This window comes from Emys orbicularis, chromosome 19, assembly GCF_028017835.1.
Source record: "Emys orbicularis isolate rEmyOrb1 chromosome 19, rEmyOrb1.hap1, whole genome shotgun sequence".
Lineage (NCBI taxonomy): Eukaryota > Metazoa > Chordata > Testudines > Emydidae > Emys > Emys orbicularis.
In genome coordinates this window covers 1,212,665-1,235,128 of record NC_088701.1, presented here as the reverse complement: position 1 = coordinate 1,235,128, position 22,464 = coordinate 1,212,665, and the positions used below count along the sequence as shown (strand labels likewise).

Here is a 22,464-nt window from a genome sequence, read left to right as displayed (position 1 = left end):
AATCCAGCTCAGCCACAAGTATGGGCTGGATGCGAGTTACTGGCCCGATCTCTTAGGCCTGCATCACAGAGTCCTAGATTCTAAGGCCAGGAGGGCCCGCTGAGCTCATCTGCTCTGCCCCGTGTCACACAAGCCGTGGGTGCCCAGAACGGTCCCATCGGCGCTTCCGATCCCTGAAGCCAGGCGACCGGAAAGGGCCAGAGAGATGTTATTGCACTGGCAGACGACGGGCTGCGCCTGACCGGTGCTGCAGACGAAGGGGGGACGCTGCTCTGAAACACACCAGTGCTGCTACTCGCACAACGAGCGGGGCCAGGACAATGAGCTGCTGCAGCCCGAGATGTCGCCCGCCAAGCGCTTTGCAAATATTCACTAATGAAGCCGCCCAGCCCAGGTGTGAGGGAGGTGTGAGCCCGGTTCCCTTCCCCAGCACTTAGCAAACAGTCACTAATTACTCACTGTTTGCACGGCGCTTTGGTCACTTAATTAACCTTCCCCACAAGAGAGGCAGTGGCAGGAGTAAGGGGCACAGCGAGAGCATGTCGTCTCCAGCGTGGGCAGACGTGCCCATGCCATGCGGACCGTGCCACCGGACCAGAATTAGCAATGGCGCTGGGGTGCCATGGGAGAGGTGACTCGCCCTAAAACGCACTGTGGGTTTCAGAGGGGCTCTTCCCCTGGGCAGCTGCTCCCTCCACAGCGATAGCTACACACCAGTTCGGTTAGACCGAGCCGGACATCACATCTCCTGCTCCCTGACGAGACAGATCAGACGTGTCCTACCCAGGGTCATACGCAGCGCCAAGACAACGGCCCAGCAGACCTGACTCCCTGGCCCTTGCTCTAACCACTAACCCATACTCCCCTCCCAGAGCTGGGACTAGAAGTGAGAGATCCTGCCTCTCACCCCACTCCTCTAACCCCTAGACTCTCCTCCCCTCCCAGAGCCAGGACACAACCCAGGAGTCCTGGCGCCCAGCCCCCTGCTCTAACCCCTAGACCCCACTCCCCTCCCAGAGCCGGGACACAACCCAGGAGTCCTGGCGCCCAGCCCCCTGCTCTAACCCCTAGACCCCACTCCCCTCCCAGAGCCGGGACACAACCCAGGAGTCCTGGCGCCCAGCCCCCTGCTCTAACCACTAGACCCCACTCCCCTCCCAGAGCCGGGACACAACCCAGGAGTCCTGGCGCCCAGCCCCCTGCTCTAACCACTAGACTCCCCTCCCAGTATACCTTTGCTATTCCTCTGCTCTCTTCCCAGCAGCCCATGGCAAAGCAGCAGCAAAGGAAGGCACGCTCCAAACGTCATGACAGGGCGAACACGACAGTCCTGCCCGGTGCCTGGGAGCCCCGGCCCTGCCTCCACGGGCTCGGAGCTCTCTAGGTTTGGGTTTTGTTCTACAGCCCCTGTGTAGAGCAGCTCCCCGCTGCCCGCTCAGCGGGACGCCTGGGACTGAGCGTCTCTCCACAGAGAATCCCGGCAGCCCTTTAGCCACGCTGGAGGGGTCGGGACGGCACACGGGGTCACTGGCACTTCACAGGGTGGCAAAGAAGAATTTGAACATTAAATAAAATCCTGCCTCCAGATGCTGGGGAGCTCTGAAAACCTCAGTACCTGCACTGGGGGGCTAAGGACACGTGGGTTCTATTCCTGGCTCTGCCACTGCCCTGCTGGCTGACCTTGGGCAAGTCCCTTCCCTGCCCTGCGCCTCTCTCCCCCCTCCCACCCTCTGTCTATTCAGACTACGAGCTCTTCAGGGCCCGACGGCGACCTGCTCTGGGTCCGGGTCTGGGCCAGCACTGACAGTGAGGGAATGTGCCCCCTACTGAGCCCCCTGTCCCGCTCCCTGCACCACACGTCTCCTCGCTTGGAAGATTTCGTTTCAGCGTTGGCTTAGGGGGAAGACTGCACACCGCAGAATCACAGACATATCGGGCGCCTGTCAGTTCCGCCAGAGATGCAGCCCCACTGCAGTGCTGCAGGGAGCAGGGGGGGCTCTGCCCCTGGACTCAGTGCCCAGCACAGCATAGTCTGGGGGCACAGAACAAGCGAAAGAGAAGTCAGGACTCCTGGGTTCTTTTCCAGCTCTGCCACCTACCCACTTGGACAAGTCACATCGCCACGTGCCTCAGTTTCCCCATCCACAAAATGGGCATAACAGCAAAGTTATTAACTGCTCCGATCCCTACAACTAAAAGCACTAATTAAAGTTCCTAATAATGAGCAGTCAGGCTAACGAACAGAACACAGACAGGGACTATTTGGAAGACGGGAAATCTATTTCTTTCTGCCCCACAAGCTCACTAACGAGGCAGTGCACATTAAAGCAGAGGGCTCCATTAATCTGCAGAAAGCACAAGCCTCGTGTTTATCTCCCTCCCCATCCCGCTCAAAGAAAGGTTGCGACTGGAAGCCGTGTTCTGCGCTGGGCACATAGTAATCCCTGGGATTTTTAACATGCGCCTTTCATCAGACCCCTCAATTAGCGAGTAATCAGGTATTTAATATGGCTCGAGCTGCTCTGAGAGACGCAGCGCTCCCACAAGGGGGGATGAAATTACAGGCTGAATTAACGCCTCCAGCCTTCGCCTTCCCAGCCTCGGAGCGTCATGCGCTGTCAGGCCTTTGCTCAGGTGCCAGGAGCGAGAGGCCCCAGAAGAAGGGGGTGCCTGGCAGGTCAGCCAGAGATGCAGCCCTGGGGCAATTAAGACATCAGAGGCAGAGGGATGGAGCAGATGCCAGCACCACAGAGCTTCTTGCCTCTAACCTTCGCAACAGCCTTCCAGCCTCCAGAGCTCACACGCTGCATCTCTAGCCACTAGACCCCACTGCCCTCCCCGAGCTGGGGAGAGAACCCAGGTGTCCTGGCTCCCAGCCCCCTGCTCTAACCCACTAGACCCCGCTCCCTTCCACGGTCAGAACCCAGGAGTCCTGGCTCCCAGCCCCCTGCTCTAACCACTAGACCCCACTCCCCTCCCCGAGCTGAGAGAGGACCCAGGAGCCCAAACTAGCCAGTCAGCTCATTGGAACGTTACAATTTCAGACCCAGCGGAACTGGTTTCCTGGTGGGCTCTCTCTTAGAGACGTTATTTCAGTCAATGCAAACCTTCATCTAACCAGACCCCCCCGCCCAGCGCGCATTCTCCTTGCTAACATGGCCCGATGACTCACCCGCTCTGCAGCACATCACTGCTAATAGACAAAGGCGATGCTGGAGCAGGATATTTACCTGCGTGCACACGGCACTCGCGCTCAGGATCCCATCAGCTCATTTGTGTACGGGCAGCCCCCAGGTTCCTCCAGGCCCAAGCAAAGGACATAAATATGAAATTCCAGAAATAATTGCACCTTCCATCCCAGCCCCTTGTGACGAAGTGGGACTGTTCTTACTGTTTCCTCTGACTACTGTGTGGGTGCCTCAGTTTCCCCTATGCATTTCTTAAGTCTCTAGGTGGTGGGGTAAAGGCCAGTGTGTATAAATCACTGACCCTCTGACTCCCTGGCAACAAATGGCCGGGGCCCTTCCCCCCTGCAAGGAAATAGCTAAAGGTGAACAAAGAGATCAGGTGGCCTCCTGGCCTGGGAAAGAGACAAAGCCCAGAGAAGGAGGGGCTGGAGGGGGTTTTCAGTTGGAGCTCGCTGGGCCCCAGAATGGACCTGGCTGGGGGGTCCCATTTGCTGGACCGACAAGCCCTGTTTTAGCAGTGTTCCTGTCATCTAATAAACCTCTGTTTTACTGGCTGGATAAGAGCAGAGGTGAAAGTAAGCCGATACGGTTCAGTACGGCGTACCGGCAAGAGCCAGTACGCCATGCTGGACCACACCGGCTTCTGTGGCAGGGATTTAAAGGGCGCGGCGGGGAGCCCAGAGCCCTTTAAATCCCACCCGCAGCTCCGGCTGCCAGAGCTGCTGTGGGGATTTAAAGGGCCCGGAGCTCCGCGGTGGCCAGAGCCCCGGGCCCTTTAATTTGCCCCTGAGACCCGGGGGCTCCCAGCCACCTCTGCAGCTGGTGGCCAGAGCCCCGGGCCCTTTAATTTGCCCCTGAGACCCGGGGGCTCCCAGCCACCTCTGCAGCTGGGAGCCCCGGAGTGATTTAAAGGCCCTGGGGCTCCCAGCCTCAGCCGGTGCCCCAGGGCCTTTAAATCTTGAGAGGCCCCGCCTCTTCTGGTTGAAGCCACACCTCTTCCGGATGAGGCCACGCCCCCTCAGGACAGTACCGGTAAGTCCTGTAAGTTACTTTCACCCCTGCCTAAGAGTCACGTCTGACTGTAAAGTGGGGGTGCGTGCAGGATCTCTGGCTTCCCCAGGACCCCGCCTGGGCGGACTCGCTGTGGGAAGCGCACGGAGGGGCATATGCTGAATGCTCCAAGGTCAGACCCAGGGGGTGAAGCCGTGTGAGCTTCTTGCCCTGAAGACGGTCTGCTCACAGAGAGGAGACTTCCCCAGAGTCCTGCCTGGCTTTGTGGGGAGCAGTTCCAGAGCATCGCCCGGGGACTCCGTGACACCCCTCCAACCTCTTTACAAACGTTATCTGTCTTGGGAGGTAGGCAGTCACTTCATGCACCTCCGAAATGCAGCTGCCTCTGGGTAGGACCCATCAGTAGGGCACAGCAACACAGTCAGCACAGGGAGTGAAGAGCCTCCGATGGAGCTGACGCTGCTGGGGGAATTACCCACGTTGGAACCTGACCTCGCTATCTCTGCTATTGCCCTGTTACCGCGCTCTCTGGGCACCGCCTCACAGCCGCCGGGGCGGGGCATGGGCCATGGCCACGGTCCCCGCAGCACAGAGAGGCCGAGTGACTTGGCCATGGTCGCAGGGAGCGCGTGGCGGAGCTCAGGTCACAAACTCACACCCCAGCCAGTCGTCCTGCCCAGGCGCCGCCATTACCCCCCGACTCTTCCGAGAAGCCCCCGCTGCATCAAGCGCCAACGTTTCTACCATCTCCTTTGAGCCCCGGGGACGCGAGCTCTGGGAATGTCCTCCCAGGAGCCCAGGCATCGCTGTCAGTGCCCATCGGTTCCTGCCTCTGTGCTGCAAAGCCCTTCACACGCACCCTTCAGCGCCACTGCCAAGGCGATCGAAAGCACCTGCCTGGACACTTTGCTGGACCACCCGGCTGTTCTCCCAGCCTCTGGCTGCGCTGCCTGCTCAGGCTGTGAGCTCTCGGGGGCAGGGACTGAGTCTGGGCAGCGCCCGGCACGACGGGGCCCTGATCTCGGCCGGGGTCTGGGCGGCGCCCGGCGTGACGGGGCCCTGATCCCAGCCAGGGTCTGGGCAGCGCTGTCTGCAGCACATGAGGGACGGGGATCAGCCACTCCCCTCGGTAACTCCACTGGGAGCTGCGCACGGCGAAACCCTGGGAGAACGAATGGAGCTGGAGTATCTGGACAAGAGGGAGAGGTCCCTGTAGGACACTGCCCAGACTCGTCCCCAGGGGAACGCTGGTGCACAATCATCTAGGGCGTGAGTTCAACCCGCCTGAGCCGCTCCTCTCTTGCTCCCGCACTAAGGGGTCTCTGCGCGCATCACTTCATGCGCTTTGGAAGCGCGCCTTCTAGCACAGGACATGGAATTCCTGCCCGGTACCCCTGCCCTGACCCCAATCACAGCATCTTCCAGACATGCTCCAGACGGGCTCTGAAGACATCCCTGGATGGTGCATCCACCCTCGCTGGGGAGCTGGCCCCAATGGTTAATCAGTTTTTCATTGGAATTTGTTTGGTTTCAGCTTCCAGCCCCTGCCGCTCGGTCTGCCCTCGTTCGGCTGGGTTAGGGAGCCTCCCACGCCACCCTCACCTCTCCATCTTTCGGAGAAGCTAAACCGCTCAAGCTCTTTGCGACTCTCACTACCAGGGGGTTTCTCCAGCCCTCGGCTCATTTCGGTGGCGCTCATCTGCAGCCCTGACTATTGTTCAACACCCTTGTTAAAATGAGGACCCTAGAACTGGCCGCAATGTCCAGCGCTGGTCTCACAGACGGCGTACACAGCCCTCCAGTCACCTCCCTTCACTTACTGCCCTGCCCATACGTCCAAGGTTCGCATCGGGGGCTCCAAGGAGGAGGGAGAAAAATTGTTCTCTGCAACCTCTGAGGATAGAACAAGAAGCAATGGGCTGAAATTGCAGCAAGGGCGGTTCAGGTTGGACATTAGGAAAAACTTCCTACCTGTCAGGGTGGTGAAGCACTGGAATAAATTGCCCAGGGAGGTTGTGGAAGCTCCATCGTTGGGGATTTTTAAGAGCAGGTTGGACAAACCCCTGTCAGGGATGGTCTAGACAATACTTAGTCCTGCCTTGAGTGCCGGGGGCTGGACTAGATGCCTCTCGAGGTCCCTTCCAGTCCTGTGATTCTATAATTAGCCCTTTTGCCACCGTGCGGCACTGGGAGCGGATGCTAAGACGCTTGTCCACTATGACCCCTAGATCCTTTTCAAGGTCACTGCTTTCCAGGCTGCAGTTCCCCATTCTGCAGGGAAGGCCGCGTTCCTCCTTCTAGAGGCAGAACTGTGCATCTGGCTGTCTGCAAACGCGCTGTGTTTGAGTGGCCGGGCCCGGCGATCCAGGCCGCTCTGTCAGCATCGTTGTATACCACTCCACCAATCAGCGTCGTCAGCAAAGAGCTGCAGGGGGCCCAGCCCTTGTGCTAACCCTCAGCAGCAACGGCAAACGCTGGGCAGAGGAGCCGCGTACCTCAGACCCACCGGGGCCGGCGCTAGCTGCGTCAGAGCGAGGGTGAAGATACCTGGCAGGAGGCAGACGATGGGAAACGCTCCTTCCCGGCCCCACCTTTCCGGGTTGGGGAGTCACGCCCTGCAGCTGGGCACTTACAGACCTTCCAAAGCTCTGGGCTGGTTTCTGATACCATCCCTAATTCTGGGGGATTCTCGTTAGCCCAGCCCGTTCTGGGACCCTCTTGTGGCGATGAATCCCACAGGCTAACGGGCAGCTTGCCCGGGGGAAAGGCATTTCCTCCCATGACGTGTGCCCTTGTTCTCGCGTCATGAGGCAGGGGGAATGGAAGCTCCCGATCGGCCTTCGCGCTCCTGTCTGGGTATTACAGTAGCACCAGCCAAGGCCAGGCACCACGTGCTGCACAGACACAGGCCCTGCCCCAAAGAGGGGAGGGGAAACACAAGCTCAAAGTGTGGGTCAGTGGCAGGGCCGGGACTGGAGCCCAGGTCTCCTGCTCCCCAGCACAGCTGGGGATCTATCCGCTTGGCCACGCTTCCTGACTTGTCTCCTTTCTAAGGCAAACCGTCCTGATCTCGCTGATCCCTCTTCAAAGCAGGCTCCCCCCAGGCCTCCAGCCGCGCCTGAAGCCTGTTCGTCCAGATCCCACGTGCAGAGATAACGAACAATTAGAACAAAGCAGCCTTGTCTTCCCGTCGAGCGACCAGCGCGCGTTCACGTCTCATTACCCCAAGAGAAAGACACCCTGGACAAAATGTTAATTTCCTTATTACCAAGAAGCCGGGCCCCCTGCGTATCGCGGCATGAGAGCCCTGCCGCTCCAAGATGAAATGACTCTGCATGTACATCTGCAGTAACGAACGGGTGAGGCCGGGGAAGGTAGCTGGGTCCCCACCAGGGATCGAGGCTCTGAAATGCCTCGTGTCAAATTAAAGGCAGCTTTGGAACTCCACAACGCCTGGGTGCAGCCTATAAATAGGAGGGCTGCTGCTTTATTTTTAATTAGACAGCGATTGATGGATCTGAAATGAAATGACAGTGTTATGTCACAGAAATCACTTTGCAGTTAACTGCGGTGGTGACAGCCAGGGAAGAGCTTCCCAGACACAAATGGCTGGCGTTGTACAGCACCCGGCCCCGGTCTGCTGCTGGGCGCTACCGTCATACACCAATTGCATCAGCAGCGTGGCTGGTCCAAGGAACACACAGGGTCCCGTTGATCTGCTTTCTGCTTGCTCTCTCGGCTTCCCATCCAGGGCCAGGGACCTGCTGGGCAGCGTCCCATGGCCAAGGGAAGCGGGCGCCGAGCGGGGGGAGATCTCAGCGAAATCTGAAGGCGACAGGCGCGCCGGTGGGAGACAGGCTCTCGAACTCGGCATCATGCGACGGCAAGGGGGAGCCGTGTCCGCACCGAGCAGAGGCGGCGTGTGCGTGCATGTGCGTGGGGATCCGTGCTGACCAGCGGGAGTCCGGAGACCCCTTCTCACTCACTCACTCCTGCCGGAGCATCGCAAGGAGGCCAGGCCTGGCTGGCTGGGGGGAGGGAGGGGGAGAGCCGACTGCCGAAAGTGAGGCTCGGTAAACAGGGAAGACAAGGAGTGAATCAGAATCATTGTCTCCTGCCTTTGGCTGCCAGAGCGTTGGGGTGGGGGGGAGCTGCGGGGTCTAGGAGCAGGCTGGTGTAAATCCTCCAGGATCCGGCCCTTTGGGAGCGAGGGCAGATGGAAGCTCTGTTCTGGGCCCCTCCCCAGTCCCCCAGCCAGACCAGCCTCTGGACTGCTCTGTGCAGGGAACGGCCGCCGTGCGCCTGGCTCCAGCCATGCCCCCGGGGGCAGGGAATAGCCCCAGTGCAGGGCACCCCAGCCACGCTCCAGATCTGCCCCCGCCATCCAGGGCCCTTAGGCCAGCTCTGCACCAGCAGGGAAGCCCCCCGCCCAGGACGAATCCCAGCCCCATGAATCCATCAGAGGCTCCACTCAGCGGCCCCAGTGGGACGCCAGGGAGCAAATTCCCTTGGCACTGGGGAGGGCAGGCGGCTGCGCTGGGCAGTGCCATGTGCGGCTGGATGGGAAGAGCATCAGCAGGGCCCTGGCAGAGCCAACGTGGAAGGATCCAGCCCAGTGCAGAGAGGCTCCGACGAGGCCTCGGTGCCGCTTCACTTTGGAGGTGGATTAAAATACTCTGAATTAAGGCCACTTGCACTCTGAACAAGAGCAACCGCACAGGGGTTTCATATGGTTTAACTTTGAAAATTAATCTGGATTAATTGAGTGTCCTGAGTGTCCCTATGTAGACAAGCCCTTAGGCTAGTGTGACCCCCCTGGGGATGCGGATTTTGGCTCCAGCACTGTTCGTTTCTGGTTTAGCTTAAACCTGCTCCCAGCTGACATGAAAGGAACTAAGACCTTGTCTCCACACACAAGTTTGAGTTAAATCAGTTCACTGAGATTGGTTTAATTCTCGGGGTGGGTTGAACCAGGGACTTGCAAATAGGGAGGTGTATTTGGCACTGGTGCGACCCCCAGACCCATCCTACCCAGTAGCCCCCCGTTCACATGCAGCCAGGAGCTCTGGGAACTCATGTCCCGGGTTTAAGGACTGCAGGCGCCAGATGGAGAGAGTTCTCGTGACCCACGCCTGCGACGCAAGCTAAGCTGATCTGAGCGAGGGTGAAACCCCCGAACGCGCTGGTTAAATCCGTCCAGTGAAGCTGGTGCTAATTACCTGGTTTCAGGGGGCCTTACAATGCCCGATTCTCTGCCGCTCACGCACAAAGCTCCCAGATCAGGGTGAGCGCGGGGGCAAGCGGCAGCACGCAGGCCGGGGCGAAGAAGACGCACGGCCCTGGTTTTCGTCTAGGAAATGGGGACCGTCTGAGCAGGGAGCGGGAGTGGCCCGGAAGCGAGTGAAGACCGATGGGCAGGTCACCGCAGAGTGCTCTGGAGATGAGAAGTGCTTTGTCACCGCCACGCAGCAGGAGTGTTCTCGCCGGGGCAAGGGAACGGCCATGTCGGCAGCGGAACAAGAGTATAATCAGGGGCAGGCCACGCACCCATTTGCAGGAACCGAAAGGATGGAAACAGAATCAGAGTGGGTGAAAGCAAACTGCCAGCCTGGAGGGCCAGCCCTCCATGTAGCACAGCCAGACACAGCGACTGCAGAGACAGCTGCAAGACGGGGCCGGAGGCAGCACTGGGGTAACCTGCCTCCCAGGGACCACTCCCAAATCCTTGTCCTGCTGCCCATAGGAAATATCTGATCTTTTCAGCTACGCCCTCAGCTCCACTCCCGTCTGGCAGCAGAGAGTTCCACCGGCCCATGGTGCATCAGGGGAAAGGAAGTTTCTTCTTAGCACTTTGGAAATTGCTACCTTGCGGGTTCACGGCCGGCCCCGGCCCTTGATCAGGTGTGAAGGTCAGGCAGGGCCACTGTGACCATCTACTCTACTGGAACCTCCTGGTAGAACACAGGCCAGAAAATTCCTCCTAGGATAGAACCCAGGAGTCCTGACTCCCAGCCCCTCTCTGCCCCACCCTCCTGCTCTAGCCACTAGACCCCGCTCCCTTTCCAGAGCTGGAAACAGAACCCAGGAACTCCCTGCCCTGGCCCGCTCAAAGTAACAGCTCTTGTATGCGGAGACCAATAGAAGTCTCCATGCACCGTCTCTCTACCAATCCTCAGTCCGACTGTGCAGCTAACGAAAGGGAGAACCAGCAAACCCAGCACAACCAGGAGCCGTTTGTGCTCCGGGATGTAGCAGGCCTCCTGCTGTCAGCACATCTCCGAGCACACAGGTACTGGGGGGCAGAGGGGCTCAGGGCACAGCAGCGCTGTCTGACCGGGCGGATGGCACGCCCTCACACAGAGCCGGGGCTCTCTCTGCGGGCTACCAGACCATCGCTCAGAAGGCGGAATCACAAGCCAGGGGCGGGTGCTTGTTACAATTACTGAGCCGGGATGCAGATCACAACTGGGCGGGGGGAGGGGGGGAGGATTGATAAATCATTTGCTCCTGTTCAAGCCCCGATGTTAAATGCAACTGACCAAGGCGGGGGAGGGGAAGGTCTCTGGAGCACACGCTGAGGTGGGGGCATTGACTAGCTATAAGCGGCTGCCGACGGCTCAAACAGCCAAACCGCCGCGCTGGACGGCGACGCTTCCCCGCGCCGGGCAGCTCCCTGCACATGCAAAGCCCTCTGGCTGGGCCCTCCGATCGCGTGGGGAAGCCGGCAGGTTCCGGCTGGGTCCAGAGCAATTCTTGTTCTCTGGCTGCAGTGGGGTCAGACAGACACGGGCACCAGCTCGTAAAGAACCGGGATCAGCACAATGAATCCCGAAGAGGCAGCAGGTCGTGGAGAGTCAGTGTTAGTGCTTCATGAAGAGACATTGGAAGAGTGAGTGTAATAGGTTAGAACAGGGGGGCTGGGAGCCCGGACTCCTGGGTTCTCTCCCAGCTCTGGGAGGGGAGGGGGGTCTGGTGGGTTAGAATGAAGGAGGTCTTGTAGTCAGGGCTCCCGTGTTCTCTTCCTGATTCATCCACTAACTGCGGGACACGGGGCGAGTCACTTCCCCTCTCTGCAGCTGTCCTCATGGCCATGAAACCAGAGGGGATAAGAACAACTCCCTGGTTAATTAATTATCTGTAAAGCATTATCCTGGGGGGGAAGACACTGGAGAAACAGATGAATATAGAGAAGAGCCTGGGAACGGAAGTGCAGGACAGAAGCTGTGATGGATCTGGAGCTGATGAACGCTGCGTGTTGGCCAGGTGATCGGGATATTTACTGTACGTCTATATTGGTTCCGTTTAATAGGAGCTGTCAGGAAAACCAGCAGGAAGGAAGAGGAACAGCTGGAGATCAGGCTCCGAGGCTGTTACCAGGCAGGGGCAGAGCAGGAAGAGACCTGGGAACTTGCAGAGCAAGGAACTGGGGCAGGTGTAACAAGGAGGGAGGAGCTGTTTGGGGGAACCCGCCGGGGTGTCTGAAGAAGCGAGGCCAGCCCAGGCTGCCCTCAGGGGATGGGGAGCCTTAGGTAAGAGGTGCGGAGAGGCTGCTGGTTTGAAAATCCCGTTTCTCCAGGTGCTTTGTTCCTACTACGAACTAAACAGCACTTTGGCTTCAAGGCATCAGTCCGATCCCTCCATTCCTGGCTGGGCACGGAACCACCACAGGGCACCAGGCCCCACGCCCACTGGTCATGCCGGGTCTGGGGTGGGCCTGGCAGAGCCGCCGGCCCGGGAGAGGTAAAGGCTCTAAGCTGACGCTGGAGAGCCCAGAAAGGGAACAGACGGGTGGGGAAGCTGTACAACTGACCGGAGCTCTCCCTCCTGCCCGGCTGGCAGACCTGCTCCGAGGGAGCCAGTCCCAGCTCCACCCTCCGGCCGTGGCCGTCCCCTCGGTGGGGTGAGGAGCCAGCGCACCTCTTCCTTTACGGGGAGCCTCAACCCTTTATTCTGGTGAATTACTTGTATAACGGATGCACCTGGAGGCCAAGTCCTGGCCAGGACCCCCTTGTGCAAGGCGCTGTACAGACACAGAACAGAGAGAAAGTCTCTGTCCCCAAGAGCTGAAGATCTTTCTGCTGGCCCACGGGCTCGTGGGCTGGGGGAGGCTCAGAGGCCCTGATTCGGTGCCTTCAGAGATTCCCCCTCCCATCTCCGTGTCAGAGCACTAGGGTTAAAACAACAGCAGCCAGGTTGGCTTGGTGACGGTCCACCCTTCTCCGGCAGGTTCAGGCATTGGGCTGGAAGGGGGCGGGAGCACATCCAGCTGGCAGAAGGGTAAAGTGACTCCAGAAAGGTCACCCAGCAGGGCTCAGCACGGAACCCAGGGGTCCTGGGGCTGAGCGCAGGCCCTAGCCAGGCTATGGGGCCCTGAGATCAGCTGGTGCCACCATAACACACAGTAATAGGAATACCCGGGCTGCTGGGAGACATGGCCGAGCGCTTCCTGCTCCCAGGGACGCCCTAGTTCCTGAGGCTCCAAGGAGACAATCAGAGCCAATACGTGGCTGCCAGCACCTATTAATCCCCGCCAGGCTTCATGGCCACTTAGCACCAGTGAAGGAGGGGCCAAGCGGCCCGGCTTAACGGCTCCTGCCGGGGAGGCGGAGGCAGTCAATCACCCAGCCGCAGCGCGTGCTCGCACAGAGGTAGGGGATTAGGTTGGATTAGAAACGCCTTTGCCAGCTCCCACCAAAGCCAGCTGCTGAACACTCAGGCCCGGGTCAGGATCTAACAGCTGTTTCGCTCCCCCACCCCCCACCCCAGCCACAGATCTTGGGAATATATCCCCTGCCCCATGGTCCTTGGATAGACATCCCCTCCCACAGTGCCGAGCGGGGGCCCACTGGTGCAATGCTCACATTAGCCTCAGCATGCTTAAATCCACCCATCACCGCCATCCACAGACCGAGGGCTGTCTGAATAACGAGTGACGCTACTCGAAAACCTCCTTGGGGCTAACCCAGCCCACCTGGTTTGTCCAGCGATCCCTGTCAAGAAGTCCTGTCAGAAGGCACCTACCAGCTGGTCTTATTACTGACGTGTATTACAGTAGCTCCCAGCCGAGATCCGGGCCCTGTGCCATCGCACGCCAAGACACAGGCCTTGCCCTAAAAGGCAACTGCACGAGGACTGCCAGGGGAAAGGACCCGTCTAAGATCACAAAGCAGGGCATGGCCAGGACTAGAACCCGGGTCTCCTGAGTGCTGGTACAGCGCCCCTAGCCACTACACCATACAGCCCTCAGAACCCCCCTGAGCTCAGGAAAGCACACTCCCTCCCAGGGTGCAGCCCCAAGAAAGGGCGTGATTTGCCCCAGGCCCCACCCGCAGCAGAGCGGAGACCTGAGCCCAGTTCCATTCCAGGGCTTTCAAGGCCAGAAGGATCATCCAGTCCGACCTTCCACGCGAGAGGCAGGCCGGCCTTTGAGTTTCATGCACGGGGGGAAAGAAAATGCAGCCTAAGTCAGCCCCCCAGAACTAGAGCTGACGAGGCAGCCCTTCAGCGAGGAATTAATCACAGCGAACAGCGTTAATAATGGCCCTCGGAGGGAACGTTCTAATACCCACGTCCTATTTCGACGCCGCTTTGATTTGCGGCTCCAATGCTCGGTGAACTTTCAGTCAAAGGTAGGACTTGAAAAGAAACTTAGAGGCCTTTTCATTTCCATTTGGTCTGAGGAATTGGCACATTTTAAATGCCACCGGCATTCTCCCACAGATAACGACTGTCCGCGGGTAGTAAATTTCTCAGACTGGCCAGCCCAGGGCAGGAGATTTCTTTTTTAAACACCCCCCGCTGCCCCAGGTGGCAAGAAAGCGCCCTCGCCCCCTGTGAGAAACGAGGAGACAGACGCAGCAAAGGACTAAGACACTTCCTGGAAAATCACCATCAGCCTCCTACAGCGAGCACAGCAGGCTTTGCACATCTAGAGAAGTCAGAGCCAGAAGCCCCCGGCCAGCCCACAGCTCGATGGGGCCTCCATATCGGAGAGCGTAAGTCCCTCGAAGACTTGCAGATCTGTAGGACAGGCTGGTTCGGGGCTGGGGACTAGGACAACGGGCCTTTTCCCCCTAGAGGGCACAAGATCTGATCCACTGGTTCTGATCCAGCCCTAGAGCGGGGGGACTGGCTGGCTCAGGGCTGGGGGAATGGGATATGGGGCCTTTCCCCTATAGGGGCGCAGCTCCTACCCAGTCCTAGGAAAGGGGAACTGGCTGGCTCAGGGGGTGGGGAATGGGATACGGGGCCTTTCCCGTGTGGGGAGCGGCTCCGATCTGACCCCAAGGTGGGGGTCGGGGGCCACGTGGCTCAGAGGGGAGTGGGGACTGGGACGCAAGCCCCTTCCCCCTTCAGAGGGGGACAGCTCCTCTCTGGCCCCAGAGCGGGGAGACTGGCTGGCTCAGGGGGAATGAGATCTGGGGCCTTTCTGTGTGAAAAGCCACACCAGGTGGTTCTCCAGCACACACCACGCACACCAGGCACTGACCACCCCGCCCACGGCTCCCTGGCTGTGCCGCACAGCCGCAGCCCCAGGCCCCACACCACAGGACAGCTGCACCAGGCCGAACTGAAACCAGCTTTCGAACGGGTTCAGTTAAACCAACGCCATCCCCTGCGCAGAGGCACCGATTTGACAGCGGCTTATTTCGGGTTAGCTTAAACCCCCGGCCGAGGCACGGACATTGCACTGAAAAACCCAAACCAGCAGCACCCTGCCAGCGCTTTGCACCTTTACTTCAGCTGCTGTGGCCTGTCCCGCAGCAAGGCCCCGGCCAAGGAGAGTCACACTACAAACGGGACAAGAGCCAGAAACCCCAATTGCCATGGCAAGCGCCGGTTCAGTCGGACTCTGAGAGAACGCTGTAAAACAACAAACCCACCCACGGCTTATTGCCTCTCGTGGGCAGGGGTCAATTTCCACTTCTGCCCCTCCCGGCCCGTTACAGCCCAGCATCTCGGCGGGATGGGGAGTCCCGCAGCGCTTCCTCTGGGAACAGCAGTGAGTTTCGCTTTCTTCAAACAGGGAGAAGAAAGGGCAAAACCAACCAGACCCAAGTGCCCGTTTGACCCCCCAGGATCAGCCGCGGAGCCAAACCTCCCCCAGGAACACAGACCTACAGGGCGTGGGGTGGGTGAGAGGCCACGCCATGGGTCACAGGCTCATGGTTTGGTTTGGCTCTGAGTTGAGCTGCACACTTCAAGCACTGACAGACGCAAGTTGCTGCTCCCAGATTATGACAGACCCCCCTGCCCACACACACTTTTTTCAGACCACTTCAAGCACTGCCCACAGCGCTGGTCTAGCAATGGGGCGGACACGCACACGCACACGTGTGTGCCCCCAGTGATTCCGTGTCCAGGCACTCACTGCTCAGCACCGCTGTCATTCTGGGCTCTGGTTCCTGAAGAGTCTGGCTCGCTGGGCGTCCCCAGCTCTCCACCCAAGGTGGGGTTTTGGTTTTTTAATGGGAAGGTTTAGCCCCCGCCTGCCTGGCGTGGTGCAAAGCCAGTGAGCGAGGCGTGGCTCCTGGGGGTTTACTCCACGGGAAGCCGAGATCAGGACCAGACCTGGCTCAGTTCACCCCGTGTCCTGCCTGTCCTGAAGATGAAAAAGCAGCGTAATCCCAGCCTTTGGGACCATTTTGCAAGGCTCAGATCCGCCTTCCCGTCTGCCGGCTCGGATTAGTTAGCAGGGGGTGGCTCTGCCCAAGGCAGGGCCAGCAGCAGCAGCAGGGGGTGGCTCTGAGCCACCCTCAATCAGTCGCTGTCCCAGGACGCTCGGAGGACAGGGACACCCTGGAAGTGGACGCTAACGGCTAAGCCAAGCCCCCCCCCCCGACTTTCACACCGACCACTTGGCCAAGGCAGGGCTGGACGCTTCCCCAAGGGGGATGTCAGAGATTTCCACAGCAATGCCCTGCAATCCGGGGTCTCACTCCTGGGCGGGGGGAGGGTCTGCTACACTGCCCCCCCCCAACACTTCCCTGCCCCCCCACCCCCCAGCGCTCCGCTCCCTGCCCGGTGCGCCCCGCACCTACCGCTTGCTCGAGCCGTGGCTGGGGGTCCCGTGGAAGGAGGAGGGCCAGGACATGCGGGATTTCTTCAGCCCCGGCCGGTCGCTGGTGTCCATGGCGTCCGCCCGCTCGATGTGCCGGGGCGGGTGCCGGTCCGTATCCGAGTAGCCCCGGTGCTTGATCTTGATGGGGGTCCGGGGCTGCCTCCACAGGTGCTGGGGGGGCTTGAGGGTGGCCTGGCCCTCCCGGGGCACGGGCAAGGAGAGGGACAGGCTCTTCTTGGAGCAAGGCGGCGGCTCCATCGCGGCGCGGGGAGCACGGCGCGCCCCGGAGCCGGGCGCCAGGCAGGCGGCTCCGGAGGGAGGCTGGAGCCCGGGGCCGGGCTCTGTGGGCGCGGCGGATCCCGGTGACAAGCGGGAGCCGAAGCGAGTCACTAGCTCCCCCCCGAGCTGGGTCAAAGGCGAGCTCGCCCCCGAGCCCCCAGCTCGCCACCTCCAGGCGCCCTCTCCATGGCGGGCGGCGAGCAGGGGAGCCCCGCTGGCCGGCGGCGGGGGCTGGGACGGCTCCGCGGGCAGCGGGACCGGCGCTGGGCGCTGCTGGGCGGGCGGCCGCCGGGTGGCTCTGGCTGGGGGCGGCGGCTGCTCGGAGCCGGGTCTCGCCGCATGTCACGGGGCGGCGCAGCGAGGCGCGGGGGGCCGGGAGCCCCCCCCCGGGATGGCTCTGCCCCGCGCCGGGCTCCGCATGGCCGGAGCCTCTGCCCCCTCCCCGGCCGCGGACGCTGCGCTCCGGGAGAGACGGGCTGGGGCGGCTCCGAACGCGGACCCCGGCCTCCCGCAGCCGCCGCCTCACTGCTCTGCCGCCTGCCCCGCCTTGCGCGCACAGCCCGGCCCCCCATCCCCGCGCAGAGCCCGGCCCCCCGCCCCCCATCTCCTCCCCCCGCCCAGAGCCCCCCATCCCCGCGCAGAGCCCGGCCCCCCGTCCCCATCTCCTCCCCCCGCCCAGAGCCCCCCATCCCCGCGCAGAGCCCGGCCCCCCGCCCCCCATCTCCTCCCCCCGCCCAGAGCCCCCCATCCCCGCGCAGAGCCCGGCCCCCCGCCCCCCGTCTCCTCCCCCCGCGCAGAGCCCCCCATCCCCGCGCAGAGCCCGGCCCCCCGCCCCCCATCTCCTCCCCCCGCCCAGAGCCCCCCATCCCCGCGCAGAGCCCGGCCCCCCGCCCCCATCTCCTCCCCCCACGCAGAGCCCCCCATCCCCGCGCAGAGCCCGGCCCCCTGCCCCCCATCTCCTCCCCCCGCCCAGAGCCCCCCATCCCCGCGCAGAGCCCGGCCCCCCGCCCCCCATCTCCTCCCCCCGCCCAGAGCCCCCCATCCCCGCGCAGAGCCCGGCCCCCGCCCCCATCTCCTCCCCCCGCGCAGAGCCCGGCCCCCCGTCCCCATCTCCTCCCCCCGCCCAGAGCCCCCCATCCCCGCGCAGAGCCCGCCCCCCATCTCCTCCCCCCGCGCAGAGCCCCCCATCCCCGCGCAGAGCCCGGCCCCCCGCCCCCATCTCCTCCCCCCACGCAGAGCCCCCCATCCCCGCGCAGAGCCCGGCCCCCCGCCCCATCTCCTCCCCCCGCCCAGAGCCCCCCATCCCCGCGCAGAGCCCGCCCCCCCGCCCAGAGCCCCCCATCCCCGCGCAGAGCCCGGCCCCCCGCCCCCATCTCCTCCCCCCGCCCAGAGCCCCCCATCCCCGCGCAGAGCCCGGCCCCCCGCCCCCCGCGCAGAGCCCCCCATCCCCGCGCAGAGCCCGGCCCCCATCTCCTCCCCCCGCCCAGACCCCTCATCTCCGCGCACAGCCCGGCCCCCCGCCCCCATGTAGAGCCCCCCATCTTCTCCCTCCGCCCAGACCCCTCATCGCCGCGCACAGCCCGCCCCCCCCCGCCCCCATCTCCTCCCACCGCCCCGCGCAGAGCCCGCCCCCGCCATGCACAGAGCCCCGCTAACACTTCGTACATCACCCCCCTCCAGACGACGGGCTCCCCCTGCCCAAGCCCGGGGGCCCTTCCCGTGGGCAAAGCCGGCGCGCCCTGCCCGCCGCCGCCACGAGAGGGCGACATGCCGCCTCCCCGGCTTGCGCCCGTCCCAGGCCTGCCCTGGCAGCAGCCTGGAGCTGCTGCCTTGCAACGCCCCGCTGCCCTGCGCGAGGAGCCGCCCGAGGCGATGGGGCTTTGGGCAGCCAGTTACACCCTGCCCGCTGCCATGGGGCCTCTGCCATGGGGCCCTGCCAGCCCCGGACCGGCCTGGCCTCCTCCCCCGGGGCTGAGGCTGGAACAGGGGCAGGCACCTGTGAGAAGCCCAAACACGCCAGGCTGCTGGCGCTGGGCAGGGGGCTGGACCCTGGGCTTGTTACTTGTGTCTAACACCTAGAGACCTCATGGGAGATCAGGGTCCCACCGGGCCAGGCGCTGCCCAGACCCCACCGAGATCAGGGTCCCACCGGGCCAGGCGCCGGCCAGAGCTCCCCGGGAGATCAGGGTCCCCACTGGGCTGGGCGCTGCCCAGAGCCCCCCAGAGATTAGGGACCCCACCGGGCCAGGCGCCACCCAGAGCCCCCCGGAGATCAGGGTCCCCACCCAGACCTCAGCCAAGATCAGGGTCCCCACCGTACCGGGCGCTGCCCAGAGCCCCCCAGAGATCAGGGTCCCCACCCAGACCTCAGCCAGGATCAGGGTCCCCACCGTACCGGGCGCTGCCCAGAGCCCCCCAGAGATCAAGGTCCCCACCGTGCTGGGTGCTGCCCAGACCCCAGCCAAGATCAGGGTCCCCACCGCCATGGGTGGTGGGTATCATAGGCCCCGCCCACACTCTGCCCCCAGACCTCATCTGCTTCCCGCTCTGCTGGCTCGGGCTGGGGCCGCGCTGCCCGTCCCTCTGGCGCTCTGGGGCTGGGGGCACTAGCCTGGGGCAGCGGCCGGCAGCTGCAGTAGGGGGGCTCTGTGCTCTGGCAGGGGGGAGTACAGAAGGGGTGTGGCCTCAGGCAGAATGGGTGGGGATGGGGGCTAGCCTCCCCCAGCCGGCGGTTCACACACGATTCATGCCCAATGTGCCGGGCACTGCCCAGACCCCACCGAGATCAGGGCCCCACCGTGCCGGGCTCTGCACACAGTCCCTGCCCCCAGGGATCGGCAATCCACACCAACGCTAGGGCCTACCCCGGCTCGTGGGAGTCCCAGGCAAGCTGCCTACGCACTAGCCCATGCTCAAATGGGGGCTACGAGCCTGCACTTGGCCCCCTCCAAGCCTTGTCCATGCAGCGCTGGGGGGCAGGGGGATAACAGGGGCACACTGCCGCAGGCCTTCCTCGAGTCAGGCGCTGGAACGGCTGGGGGAGCCCCCTCTCGAACTGCACCGCCAGGCCTTGCTAAGCCTGCCCAGCCCCCCAGTCTTCCCCGTGCAGCCCTGCCGCGGCCTGCGAGACGCCCAGGCCCGGCGCAGCACTCCTGGCTCTCCATCCTGGCCGCCCCCTCGCATGGCCCTGCGGCGCAGCTGGGGGGAGGTGTTTTCCGGAAGGAGCCGGCTGCGCAGGAGGGAGCTTTCTGCCACCTTCCCCAAACGACGGCGTCGGAGTAAACAAGGCAGAAGCCTCATCTGGCTCCTGGCTGCCTCCCCTGCCCCCCTTCGCAGAAGCCTAATTTGGGTTCCTCCCTGAGTCACCGGCTGTGGCTGCCTCACGCAGCACAATGCCCTCGGTCAGAGCCAGGGCCATGTCTGCAGAGCTCCCCTGGGGCTGGAACCAGACGCAGTGCTTGGGCCCCAGCTCAGCGCACCGGCCCTTTGCCGGGGGGGGGGGTCAGGCCAAACCAGCCCCCGACCCCCTGCGGCCAGGCCCGGGCGCTGCTCTGCTGGGTCTCGGGAGAGGGCTCCTGGCACTGAAGAAACCCCAAATCTCCTGCTCTGCGATCGTGCGCTTCCCGAACACGCTCCAGTCCCATCGTGCTGGTTCCCCACCACACACACACGCCAGCCTTCCTTGGCAGGGCTTCGCTGCAGTCGTCAGAGAAGGCGCCCGGAGAGGTGAAGGGGAAATTAAAGCAAAGCAAGGGGGGGAACCGCTCTCTGGCGGGCAGGCTGTGAACCTGCAGAGCGGGGCCGGAGCGAGAGAGGCGCTGAACTCTGCCCGGAGCGGCAGGTGCACGTTTCGGCAGGCCTGGCTTCCATCTGCTCAGCAGAGCAATGTGCAGGGGAAACTTGCAGCCGGGCCAGGGACCAGGGACCAGGCTCGGCCCCACCCCAGATCTCTCGGCTCCCGCGGGAACCTGGCCACGGCTGCCTGGGGGGCTGAGGGCTGGACTAAGGGCTGGTGGCACTCAGAGACGGGAGACCAGCGATTTGCTACAATTACCACAGCTCCCCCCAGGCTCCATCCAGCAAGGAAAAGGGGCAAGTCCCCCCCCCCCACCTGCTCCAGGGGTGTATCCCCGGCACCCTGTCTCCTGCAGGGGGAACCTTCCCCCCGTTACCTGTGGGGGTTCCTGTCATCATCTGGCCCGGAGCTCCTGCCTACAGCAGGTGAATGTTGACGCCATTTTGCGGGGGAGGGAGCAGAGCTGCCCGAAGCCAGAGAGCCAAGACCACCTGGCCTCGGGAGCAGGGGGTGGGCCTGGCGAGGTGCCCCAGGGCTGCCGGGTGCCCTCTCTAGCCCTGGGTGAGTCACCCTGCCCTCGACTCCCAGCCTTCCCTGCCCGCTGGAGCAGCTCTGGTCCTTCGGAGAACCCAGGAGTCCTGGCTCCCAATCACCCCACCCTGGCTGCGTTAACCTCTGGCCCCCACTCCCCTCCCAGAGCAGAACCCAGGAGTCCTGGCTCCCAATCACCCCACCCTGCATTAACCTCTGGCCCCCACTCCCCTCCCGGAGCAGAACCCAGGAGTCCTGGCTCCCAATCACCCCACCCTGGCTGCATTAACCTCTAGCCCCCACTCCCCTCCCAGAGCAGAACCCAGGAGTCCTGGCTCCCAGCCTGCTGTTAGGCCACTAACAAGACCTGCCTCTAAGGGCTTTAAAAATATATAAAAAGCAAAACTCTTCATTCCAAGCGGGTTTCACTAATTCCCTCCCCCTCCCAGCGTCACCGAGAGCGACCGGCGCCCACTGCTCCAGACAGCCCCAGCCACATAAGAGCCCAGCGTGGTCCCAGCCCCTGCAGCCTCCCCCGGCCACGCTGCCCCTGGGCGGGGGGGGGGGGGATTAAATGCACATGCCTCGGCAGCGCCTCAGCGGGGGGGGAAGGCCCCGGCCAGGCTGGGCTGGTGATTCATTGCAGCCAAGGACGGCTCTGGTGCCACGTGAACGCGGCTGCGCCATGGCCCGGGCTCCTGGGGCGAGCTGGCATCACACGGGCCCGGGGCCCGTTCGGCTCTATCAACCCGTCTCTCCAGGGGCTGGGTCAGAAATCGCCTGCTAGGGAGGGATGACCGCAGGGCCGAGGCGCCTGCCACAGGCTGCCTGGCCCGGGGCAAGACACATATGCCAGGCCGTGCGTCCCAGGGGCAGGGCACTGCATGAGGACACCTGGGTTCTAGTCCTGGGACCTGGCTTAGTCTCTCCCCGCTCTGGGCCTCTGCTCCTTCTCCCACCCTTTGTCCGTGAGACTTGGAAGCTGCCTGGGTGAGTCATCCCAGCCCTGCTCAGCAAAGCGCTGCCTGATCCCAACAGGCCCGAGCGCCAGCGTCACTGAATCCAGCCCTGCAAGCTCCGTGCCTCAGTCTCCCCAGGTGCAAAATGGAGATGATCATCTGGGCAGTGGAAGTGTGTGGCCCACAAGGGAGTGTGTGTGTGACAGTCCCTCTCTGCGGGGCGGAGGGAAGAGCGAGTCTGTGCTAGCCCCAGCTACGGAGCTTGGCTCCTTAGCTCCAGCTCTTGTGACTCACGCTTTTATCTCTGTCACTTGACAAGTTCGACACCCCCAGCGTGTTGGCCATTGTGCTGCTGTCACATCAGTATAGCACCTGCCTGGCCCAAGGGGCCCTGATCTTGGCTGGGGTCTGGGCAGCGCCCGGCGCGAGGGGGCCCTGATCTCGGCCGGGGTCTGGGCAGCGCCCGGCGTGAGGGGGCCCTGATCTCGGTCGGGGTCTGGGCAGTGCCCGGCGCGAGGGGGCCCTGATCTCGGCTGGGGTCTGGGCAGTGCCCGGCGCGACGGGGTCCTGATCTCGGCTGGGGTATGGGCAGCAACTGGCACGACGGGGCCCTGATCTCGGTCGGGGTCTGGGCAGCGC

General features: G+C 62.9%; 1 protein-coding gene across 1 annotated transcript in view; it reads right to left on the bottom strand.

The window, feature by feature from the left end:
• Nucleotides 1-16,344, bottom strand: part of PDE4A (phosphodiesterase 4A) — a 97,212-nt gene extending 80,868 nt beyond the window's left edge. The window contains exon 1 of the mRNA XM_065419100.1: nucleotides 16,241-16,344. Within this exon, the coding sequence (XP_065275172.1) occupies nucleotides 16,241-16,332 (92 nt within the window). The 5' untranslated portion in view covers nucleotides 16,333-16,344. The remainder of the gene's footprint in view (nucleotides 1-16,240) is intronic.
• Between the last annotated feature and the right edge of the window lie 6,120 nt (nucleotides 16,345-22,464).